An 11,389-nucleotide genomic window follows, 5' to 3' on the forward strand; every position below is an offset into this window, starting at 1 on the left:
GGCCTGTGAATTGAATACAGGAGTTGCATATCATGTTGTGGCTGTACAGGACATTGGTTGGGCCATTTTTGAAATATTGTATTCAATACTGGTCAATTCATTGACATGGACAAGTTGAACTGAAGGGACTGTTTCCATGCTCTACATCTCTATGACTCTATGTGAATTGATTTTTCAATAATCCTGAATTTGCCAAAATCTGTAATTCATAACTCTCTTCTTTCCTGTCATCCTTAATTTCCTGAGTGCTGTGTGTGTGGATGGTGTAACAAAGCCATTCCCCAATGTTTTGAACGTTGAGTCCTAGTGGGTTAAAGAGACTCCAACACAACAGACAATGTCATAATGTGGTGTTCCAAATTATTTTATCACAGACCAAAACAAAAACCCCAAAGAGCAGCATGTTACAGCATGGCTAATAGATTCTATAATCTTTGGAGGACTCCTGAGACCAACACTGGACAAGGGTGCCTTGGTTAATCCACTTTAACTTCTTCATGTGATTCGACCACTTGTCCATCAACAATTGTTTTGGTGATTGTTACGACCTTCTTTGTTGTCACCACATTTGTATCTGTAGGAAGTAAACGATAAAAAGTTGAAACAAACGAGCAGAAAGAACTCGCATTTATACCATTCATGTTGTACCAGAACAATTCTGTGAGAGAGTGCCCTTCCCAGTCCAATAGCTAATCTTCTTCTGGCACAATCCCTCGAGAGCAAGGTGGACCTGTGCCCACTCCAGAATTGTGAGATCTGATGTGATTAATGCTGGGCCAATGCCGGACCCTAGTAAGAAGCCAGACGTGGTTACATGGTGTCTGCAGAGAAGTCAGTGAATGATCTACTTTTGAAGTGTACTATTTATTGAGATATAGGAAACATGGCACCTCAGTTGTGTACAGTGAGCAGTAATGTGATAAATAATCTGCTTTCAATATTGGCTGAGGGTTAATATTGACTAACACCCATGGGCAGAAATCACAGCTCTCGGTTGTATTAGAACTTGAATATTTCTGAAAAGAGAGAGAGATTTTGTTGGAACCTTTGATCAGAATTAACTTGTCACCAATTTGCATGTCTTTTCTCTTGCAACTTAAATTGTTTGAAATTTGGCATTCTTGCATTGGTCCTGATGAATATAAAACAATAAGCTCTGACAATGCGGCTGTCTTTCCAGCAATATCTCTAGTATTTCTTCACAATTGTTCAAATGAATCTTTAAAGCCCACCTTAGGCCAGACCAGGCTTCTGAAACCAGGCACCTCTGTCAGTGCAGCACTCTGTTAGCACTGCACTATGGATTAACCAGTGACTTACATCTCTGGAGAGGGACTTGAGCCTACATCTATCTGACCCAGGGCCAAGAGACTTACTCAGTGAGATCAGGCTCATTCACTGTCTGACTTTGTCTGGCTCAGTCTGGTTGAACACCCCACACTATACTATAGCTGACCACAATCCAGTCACGAAAACAGGCCACTCCCTGTTACCTAAACGTGATGCATGTGTGAGGCATACACAGAACATTTGGCTAACTGCAGAAAACGACAGCACAGAGAGGTTTGGGAGTCCTCATTTAATAAGTCACAAAAAGCTAGCTTCCAGGTTCAGCAGGTGATGTGAAATGCAAACAGAGTGTTGGCCTCAATTTCAAGAGGAATAGATTTTAAAAAGTAAGGAACACTGTAATTATACAAGTTGGAATACTTAGAGCAGTTTTGGGCCCCTTATCTAAGGAAAGATATAACTACGTTGGAGCTGAAAATGTGTTGCTGGAAAAGCGCAGCAGGTCAGGCAGCATCCAGGGAACAGGAGAATCGACGTTTCGGGCATAAGCCCTTCTTCAGGGCCTACGTTGGAGGCAAGCCAGAGATGGCTCACTCAGAATGAGGGGTTGCCCATTTCGGACAGAGATGGGGAGGAATGTCTTCTCTCTGAGGGGAGTGAATCTGTGAAATTCTTTACTGCAGAGGACTGTCAAGGTTGAGCCATTAAATATATTCAAGGCTGAGATAGATTTTTAATCAGTAAGGGGAATCAAGGGTTATTGTGAAATGGCAGGGAGGCAGTGTTGAGGATTATCATATTGACCATGATCTCATTGAATGGTGGAGCTGACTGGATGGGCTGAATGGCCTACTTCGGCCCCTATATATTATGGCCTGATGGAATCCCCAGAGTGTTGTGATAATTGGAATTGTTTTAAATAATTAACAGCTAACAGCGAGTTAACTTACATATTTAACAGTAAACAATCTCTGTCAACTCAGCTCTCAGTTTTGCCAATTAGGTTTATTTGGTGAGTGAACAGTCTGGAGCTGTGCTCTGAAGAAGAAGTTCTGAAATAGGATCATATCAGACTCTAATTGTTAACTCTGTTTCTCTCTCCACAGGCGCTGTCAAACCTGCAGAGTTTCTCCAGTACTTTGTGTTTATTTCAGATTAGATTAGATTCCGTACAGTGTGGAAACAGGCCCTTAGGCCCACCAATTCCACTGCTCACCTTGCTGGACTTTTGGGCTCATCTGAGGCAGCTGCTTTCCTCCTTTCCCTTCTGACTGAACAAGGAGCCTCTCACTGGCTGAAGAAAACCCCCTTTCAAACAGTGATGCTCAGCACAAACCCTGTACCGCAAAATGTAGATTGTTGCACCACCTAACTTGCCACATTCTGCAGGAAAGTCCACATTTCTTTGGCTAGATCTACACAATGTGGATTACAACAGTTCAATAATGCGGCTCACCATCTCTAGCATCCTCAACACTTTGTTTTTATGTACGTGTCAGCGCATTGGATGTGCGTGTATGTGATCAGACACTGGGCAAATCAATGGTCTTTCTTCACAGAGTATTGTTGGGATGTTTCAGCGTCCGAGCCTGAACTGCCTGGTCACGAGTTGAATCCATAACCATCAGTGAGGATGTGTGCTCTCTACTCTTTATCACCTATCCAAGCAGTCTCTAATTATACTGAAGGTGAGCCATAACATAACGTTAACCAATACTGAGATTTCCTGACATACTTTGCGGCACCTGCCCCTATTGCACTTTACAGAACTTAGGATGAGTGAAACTTTTGCAGAGCAGCAAACCGTACAGAGCACTATTTACTCTTCACTCATGAAGACCAGTAATCAGTCCTCGATTAAAACATTGTTCTGTTAACAGCCATTTTCCCAACACACTGTGGAAAACACTTCAACCAGATCAAAGATTCTCTCCTTGTGTGGCTTCCCTGTGAGGTTTTGACCTTGTCATAATCCTGCCAAAACTCACTGTTTATTTCCTTACCTTGGACAGTTTCCGTCTTGATATCTGTGTTGTATCTGGTGGTAAACAAAGAGTAATTAACAATTAGGTGTGAAAATGGTACAATTAGACAATTAAAATTCCCTGAAAGTGAAAGACTAGTGACCAGCAATACATCTGCATTGGTCGAAAGTGGTGTTTAAGGGAAGAGTTGAGTTTAAAGATAGGGAGGTGCATTTTAAGACATAAAGAAATGATGAATGCTGTAAAGGTCAAATTGGAAGAGAGCTGAAGAATTAGATCCCACATCACAGACATTGGGCTGAAATAAATAGTGACTAGTTCTCCCCGAGTTTGCTTGGTGCTGAACAATCTCTGAGGTAACCAAAGCTGATGCAGTCTGTGTTTAGTTTAAGACACCAACTTGCAAGAAGTTCTTAAGGGTCTAACTGACTGTTAAATTGCTCACTGATGATGAAGATATGAGGCTTTTTTTTGGCAAATTTTTCCATGTTTTTAAATAGAGATAAAGTTGCTATAGTCCCAGAAGAGCATAGGGCAGCTCTCTCAATGGAGAGAGATAACTGGTGATGGTTTACCCTGAGGGTCACCATACCTCAGGCAAGGGGAGAGGTTGAGAAGGAGAGAGCTTTATGTTTTAGCGAGTGTGAGAATTGAGACCATGCTGCTGATGTTCCTCTATCAAAATCCATCTGTCCAGCCAACTGAATTACCTGCTCCCCCTGTACTTCAGTCAATGAGCAATTCCAGTAGTGATCAGCTGAACAAAGTGGCACTGTGGCTCAGTGGCTAGCACTGCTGCCTCACAGCACCAGGGACTCAGGTTCGATTCTAGCCTCGGGTGACTGTCTGTGTGGAGTTTGCATGTTTTCCCTGTATCTGCCTGCATTTCCTCTGGTGCTCTAGTTTACTCCCACAGTCCAAAGATGTGCAGGTAAGGTGAATTGGTCATGCTAAATTGCTGATAGTGTTCAGAGATGTGTAGGTTAGGTGCATTAGTTAGGGGGAAATAGGGGGTAGGGGAATGGGCCTGGGTGAGTTATTCTTTGGAGGGTTGGTGTGGACTTGTTGGGCTGAAGGGTCTGTTTTCACACTGTAGCGATTCTATGATGATAATCATTGCTGAGGAGTTTGTGAGTAACTTTAAACTGTGCTTTCATGCTGGCTGTTCAGTTACTGCATGACTTCAAAAAGGAATGATTGAGAGGCAACAGGAGCCTTCCTGGATCACTTTGTGAAGAAGTCAACAATACTCCAGCAGCATTTGTCCCAAACAGACTCGTAGGACTTGACCAATCAGCGTGCCTTATTCACACAGCACCCGCTGTCTTTATGCACAATAACCCTGTGAGAGTTTCCACGAAAGCTGGAGTTACTCAGCTTCAGGGAAGGGGGAAGACTGAGCAAGGACAACAGCTAGCAGGGTGGATACTCGGTAGAGATCAAGGATTTAGTTATTTACTCACCGAACATCTTCTCCCTGGAGAAGGCGACGATATGTGGCAATCTCCATCTCAAGTCTGGTTTTGTCATCCAGAAGCTGAGAGTATTCCTGGGATTTTAGTTCACCATCAGCATGAATACGCATCAGCTCTGCTTCCAGGTCATTCAGGATACCCTGCAATCTGTGGAGTTCCATGGCGTAACGCTCCTCTACTTCCTGTAGACTCTCTTCCAGGGACATTTTCTAAATTCAAACAGTGACATTCAGTTACCTCATCACTACCGTAGCTGAGGGACTCCACATCAAAATAACTGAGTCTGTACTCACCACTGACAGCAAGGTCTGAAGTTCAATCTCCAATTGCTGTAGTCTGCGTCTTTGTTCCGTAAGCTGTGTCTTTTCAGTTTGTACTATCTCAGTGTTAGTGACCACTGTCTGTTGTAGATTTGCGCACTGTCATAAAATGTTAAAAGCTCTAAAGGTTAGAAGGTGCAATCAATCCAATGCAGCACAAACTGAGAGTGATTTAGGGGTTTACCATGATCTCCTTGAGTTATGTTTCTCATAAGGGATTATTTCTCTCCTTTTCTGTTGGTTCATTAGGTAAACTACACTGTAATACTGAACTGTAATATAATAGAGTACCAAAATGTAATATTGTATTTTAATACTCAACTGTAATGACTACAAGGTCTGGGATCTACCTGCTCAGTGTCAAGTTAATGGAAACAGTTAAGGGTAACACCACTAGATAGAGTTATAAAATGTCATCTGAGCGTTCCTGCTCCTGAATCCAATGATGGTTACTGGATTATCATGGATGGAATTGGTTCTGACAACTGCAAAAACAAGATGCAACTAGAATAAAAAGGATGCATCAAAAAATATATGCTTCAGACAGACAGGGTTCCATTAAGACTGGGAGAAAGTGAGGACTGCAGATGCTGGAGATCAGAGCTGAAAAATGTGTTGCTGGAAAAGTGCAGCAGGTCAGGCAGCATCAAAGGAGCAGGAGAATCGACGTTTCGGGCATAAGCCCTTCTTCAGGAATGAGGAGGGTGTGCCAAGCAGGCTAAGATAAAAGGTAGGGAGGAGGGACTTGGGGGAGGAGCATTGGGAATGTGATAGGTGAAAAGGGGGTTAACCTCCTTCCACCTATCGCATTCCCAACGCCCCTCCCCCAAGTCCCTCCTCCCTACCTTTTATCTGTGCCTGCTGGCTAAGATAAGACTGGCCCAAGATTACAATGATGTAGCTGCAGAGTCTGGGCTTGTGCTTGCTCAGGGTGTGAGAGGAGACTCTGTATCCTTACCTGACATGAACCTGAATACAGGGTATCATCATTAGAGGCCATTCCCTCAGCCTAAGCTCCAACCTTTGAATCCTTTCCTCACTCCCTGCTTCTTCCTCAATCTTTAAGTTCAATATTTAAACCGGGCTCTTTGATCAGACTTTTGCTGTCATTTCTGATACTCCTTGTGTGGCTCTGTGATAAATTTTGTTGTAATATTGTTCCTTTGAAGCACCCTGTAACATTTTAATATGTTAAAAGTGCTTGATAAATGGACGTTTTTGTGGTTGTAGAAGGGTTCCACAGCATTTAGGAAGATTGTAAATATACTATAAATTCTTTTGAGTTTTCTTTGCAAAATATTCCCACAACTGTTACAAAATTCTGCTCTCACTTCACTTCTTTAATGTCAATTAGTATAACTCTCACACAAGTCTGTTAAGGATCTCATTGGGTGCTCTCTTTTCATTTACATGGCTGCTTCTTCCCAGAGAGGCACTCCCCTCACCCACACTCTCATTACCTGCTCCTTGTACCAGGCCTCAGCTTCCTTCTGGTTTTTCGCTGCCATTTGTTCATATTTTTCTCTCATTTCAGCCAGAACTTTGATCATGTCCACACCAGGACTAGCATCAACATCCACTGTGACAGTGCCTCGAATTTGATTGCGGAGAGACTTTAGCTCCTTTGCAGAAAGAATGAGAGAGAGAGAGAGAGAGAGAGATAAAGATATTGGTTACAGCTGATGGTCACTAATATTCCTCAGGGAAGCAGATCCGCCATCCTGACCCAGTCTAGACCTAAAGCGATGTGGGTGACTCTTGAAATGACCTCGGATGGGACTCAGTTCGAGGGCAGTTAAGGATGGGAAATAAATGTTGGCCTTGTCAGCAACACCCACATCCCATAAAAGATTTCTTAAAAATCTTCCAGCCCAATGGTTAAGGTTGCGATAGGAATCAATGATATCTCATCGGCACCACCTGTGACAAACAGTGAACATCAATGTGAACAATTGAGAAGGACCGAGAGGCATGTGCCAAGTGTAATTTCCTGTTCAGGTATAAGATTTGACAGAACAAAGACTGGTTTGACTTATCTGTTAAAAAGGAATGTACCTGAGGTGTTGGAGCAGGACACAGAATCTTGGGTGTAATGAACAAGTCACAAAGCCAACCTGATCTGGCCCCAGACTGACAGAAAAGCTAATAACAACGCTAGGATCGATAACAAGAGGCATGACATATAATTCCAAGAGGCTATATAAGAAAATGTGTTCTTGGTGAAAACACATCTGGAGTACTGCATGCAGTTTGTAATTTCTCTGTTCCTGAAGAAACTATTTAGCTATTCCAGGAGCACATAGAGAAAGTTTAATTATTGAGGGGGCTACAACTTATCCCAGGATGTAATAGAATAGTGTGCATGCAGATATTCAACTAGGAGAAAGTGAGGACTGCAAATGCTAGTGATCAGAGTCAAAAAGTGTGGTGCTGGAAAAGCGCAGCTGGTCAGGCAGCATCCAAGGAGCAGGAGAGTCGACGTTTTGGGCATAAGCTCGAAAGGGGCAAGGGGTGTGAGAGATAGCTGGGAGGGGGGTGCTCTGGCCCTCCCACACCTCCTCCCCCAACCCAACCCCACATTCCTGATGAAGAGCTTATGCTTGAAATGTTGATTCCCCTGTCCCTCAGATGCTGCCTGACCGGCTGTGCTTTTCCAGTACCACACTTTTTGACTACAAGCAAGTATTCCCCAACCTTTTTCTCTTGAAAAGGATTGATTGAGAAGGGATTGTTGTCGAATTGTTTAAAATTATGGAAGGCTTGGATAAATTGGATGCCATGTACTGAAGAGTAAGCACAAATAGATTTTCTTTATGAATGTAGGACTACTAAAGAAAGATAGGAAACACAGGAGGAACGTTTCAGTCCAAAGTCTGATGAGGTTCTGGCACAGATTGCTGGAAAATAGTCAAATAAGCAACATCATGAATTTTGAGAGGGAATAAAAGTCCCTGTCAATGCTTGAGGTTAAAGGTCATGGGAACTACAAATGGGTCAGAGTGATAGATCTCCTCCTATCTGAAACATTTATTGCTTTCCTGGGCCTCCAGCGCCAATAGCAAAATTAAATTGAAGAAAGTCTGATGGATGAGAGACCAGCGATTACTTTAAAAACACAATGGAGTGACTTTAGGCGACATCTCCTAACTTGGCCTAAATGTGACTCCAATCCCATGTTATGTTGACTCTTCCTATGCTTAGGATAACTGGGCATGAGCAAATACACATTGGTTCATCACAGTTTTCCACATGACAAACAAAATTCTTTAATCCTGTTGCCCATCATTTGACATACTACTAAAATGAGCATAAAATCTTTGTTTTGTTTTGTTGTTTGGTTTGTCTCTCCACTGCTTACTTCCTCGTGGTTTTTCTTGGTGTAAATTGTCTCTTCTTTCACTGCTTCTATCTGTGCCTCCAGGTCAGACCTGGAAATGGTCAGTTCATCCAACACCTTCCGCAACCCCTGAATGTCCATCTCCACGCCACGTCTGATAGCCAACTCAGACTCATATCTACAAGACAGAGATGAAGGAAGAGCCTTTGCTAGTGAATCAAAGATGTTCTCAAATCTGAAAGAACAGCAGTCTACAGGCAACGGTAAACGATTTCCTGTGATTATGTACTCTACAAAAATGTCTGATTTGTCTGGAAAGACCACGAACACTGTGGGACGTTAGTGGAATGTCAATGGATGCCATCCACATGGACCTCTAAGAGATGTTTGACAAGGTTCAGGACAACATCACCATCACTACTAATGGAGGGAAGGATAAAGGGAACATACTCTGATTGGCAGGAAGTGCCAAAATGGAGAAGGTCTGTTGGGGAAGGTACTAAACACATCGAGAGATTTCATTGGGAATGCAAAGATATGAGGTCAAACTGTGGGAGGGTGTGCACAAACCTTCAAAAAACCTGTTTCCCTGATCCTTTAATCAGCAGCTGCCCACTCCACCCATGTCCCAGCCTCTGTGATCATACCCTTCTGAACCCAGCAAAGCACAATAAAAGCAAGTTATTCTCAATTCGGGGACACAGTCTCAATACAAGTGACCGTCTTTCCAGGCAGGTTTTGCTCATTTTAATGAGAGTTCCTCCATTAAGGAGAGCAGTAAAGGACTCACTTGGTTTTAAAGTCATCAGCAGCTAGTTTCGCATTGTCAATCTGTAAAAGAACTCTGGCATTGGCCAAAGAAGCATTGTTGATCTGAAAGACAAGAGGTAAAATAGAATTCACTTATTCTTGTTTATGAGACATTCAAAACCAGAGTTAAAAATCACACAACTCCAGGTTATAGTCCAACAGGTTTAGTTGACAACTACCTGATGAAAGAGCAGTGCTCCGAAAGATAGTGCTTCCAATTTTTACTCCCCAGTCCAATACTAGCATCTCCAATTCAAAGCCAGAAGCATTAAATATAAGATCAATCCATCAGGCAGAAGGGAAGAGTGCGAGTGCTGAGGAATGAGGGGAAAATACCCTCTCATTCTTTTGGTGGCTTCCTCCTGTGGTCACTTTAAGGACATTCCCCTTCGCAGACCCTGCCTGGGCCAGGCCTATTGGAGTGAAATTCTTTATCAGCACATGCCATCTGATGCCAGAATCGAGTGGACAGGCTGAATGGTCTAGTCTTCTGCTGATGTGGGTTACATTCTTGCCCCCATCACAGTCATTTACACCAGACTCTGCATCCGAAAGGCTAAGAGCATTGTGCAAGACCCCACACTCAAACTCTTCTCCCTCCTACCATCTGGCAGAAGATACCGGAGCATTCAGTCTCTCACGGCCAGACTGTGCAACAGTTCCTTCCCCCAAGCCATCAGGCTCCTGTATGATCAGACTCTATTCCATCCAAAACTCTTTGCATGACTTTAAATTGCTGTGAGAACAATGTTTTGTGAACTATCATTCATTTATTACACTGTAATTTGAACACCACTGTCTTAATGTGTCAGGAATTACTGTGATGTCTTGTGTGTTTTGCATTTCTTATGCACCTTATGCCGCCCTGTGTATGATCGTGTAGTTTGTGCTGTTCATGGAGCACTCTCATCCTGGGGGAACACTGTCTCGTTTTTACTGTATCAGTTGTATGTGGTAGAAATGACAAATAAAGCAACTCTTGACTGTTGACTATTGCGGGACCTGAGCAGACTATTGAAGCTGAGAGATACTGTGAGGAAAGCCACACCAGTAAAGAGAGCTGGAGTCTGTATGAGGAGATGACAAGAGTAGCCCAGGGGCCAGAGGGGACACTCTTGACAGGGAGGAGGAAGAAGCTGTCCCTGGACTCAGAAGCATTGAGGAGAGAGAGTGCACCTACCTGTGCTCGCAGATCAGCAATGGTTTTCCAGTAGGCGCCCAGATCCTTGCGGTCTGTATATGTCCTCTTCTCATAGAACTCCCGGATCTGAGCCTCCAGTTGGTTATTGGATTTCTCCAAGATGCGCACTTTGTCCAGGTATGTGGCCAGGCGGTCGTTCAGGTTCTGCATCGTCTGCTTCTCATTTATGTTTAAAGGCCCCAACATTCCCGAGCTGTAGCCTGCAGAGTAAAAGCCTCCAGAAGAGGAGCCTCTTCCTGCCCCATAGCTAGAGGAGGCAACGGAGATGCGGGTGCTCCGTGTTGGCACATTGTACACACTGGTTGCACGGCCCTTGCTCAAGGAGGACACACTGGCTCGGCTTTGTCTGCTGCTGCTCAGAATCACTGAGCCACTCCTGCGGGACTGCATGATGTTCATCAGGGATTGCAACTCAGTTTAACTCACTGAACTGAACTACAGCAGAACAAGTGTCTGTATGTGTACCTTTAGCAAACCTTCAATTATTTATCTACCCATTCTCCATGGGCGGTTCTCCAAACCTCCTTGGACAGCAGAATGCAAACAGTCAGGTTTGTCACAGCAGAACTGGAGCAGAAAGGCAGCAACCTTGTGAGTGCTGGTCGAACCACATACCAATCACTAACTCAATCCAATCACCTCACACCCATCACACATTTAGAAGGGGGAAATATTTATGGAAAGTGTTAAATTTATTTGTGGAATGTGGGTGTCACTGGCTAGACCGGAATTTATTGCCCATCCCTATTTGCTGTTGAGAAGGTGTTGGTGAGCTGCCTTCTGATGTGGAGGTGCCAGTGTTTGACTAGGGTGGCAAAGTCAGAAATCACATGACACCAGGTAATAGTCCAATAGGTTTACTTCGAATGATGAGTTTCAGAGTAGTGTCCCTTTGTCACTTCACCAGACAAAGGAGCAGCACTGTGTAAGCTCGTGATTTCAAATAAACCCATTAGACTATAACCTGGTGT

General features: G+C 43.6%; 1 protein-coding gene across 1 annotated transcript; it reads right to left on the minus strand.

Annotated features, from left to right (window-relative positions):
- Nucleotides 1–348: 348 nt before the first annotated feature.
- On the minus strand, nucleotides 349–10,949 carry LOC122539711 (keratin, type I cytoskeletal 19-like). The gene is made up of 8 exons (XM_043674719.2): nucleotides 10,398–10,949; nucleotides 9,198–9,280; nucleotides 8,429–8,585; nucleotides 6,531–6,692; nucleotides 5,044–5,169; nucleotides 4,739–4,959; nucleotides 3,294–3,328; nucleotides 349–574 (listed from the first exon to the last, which is right to left on the minus strand). Exons 1-8 carry the CDS (start codon nucleotides 10,815–10,817, stop codon nucleotides 477–479), a joined length of 1,302 nt encoding a protein of 433 aa, XP_043530654.1. The 5' UTR covers nucleotides 10,818–10,949; the 3' UTR covers nucleotides 349–476.
- Between the last annotated feature and the right edge of the window lie 440 nt (nucleotides 10,950–11,389).

This window comes from Chiloscyllium plagiosum, unplaced genomic scaffold, assembly GCF_037043375.1.
Source record: "Chiloscyllium plagiosum isolate Xiang-an unplaced genomic scaffold, Cpla_swu_hap1 HiC_scaffold_32, whole genome shotgun sequence".
Lineage (NCBI taxonomy): Eukaryota > Metazoa > Chordata > Chondrichthyes > Orectolobiformes > Hemiscylliidae > Chiloscyllium > Chiloscyllium plagiosum.

Bases quoted from the DNA above. Each gene is read 5' to 3' on its own strand.
- LOC122539711 (XM_043674719.2), bottom strand. From the start codon at position 10,817: ATGAACATCATGCAGTCCCGCAGGAGTGGCTCAGTGATTCTGAGCAGC. The intron at 9,281-10,397 runs GTAGGTGCACTC...CTTGTCTTTCAG, and splicing joins TTGCTGATCTGCGAGCACAG to ATCAACAATGCTTCTTTGGC. The intron at 3,329-4,738 runs GTGAGTAAATAA...GTTTACCACCAG, and splicing joins CTCCAGGGAGAAGATGTTCG to ATACAACACAGATATCAAGA.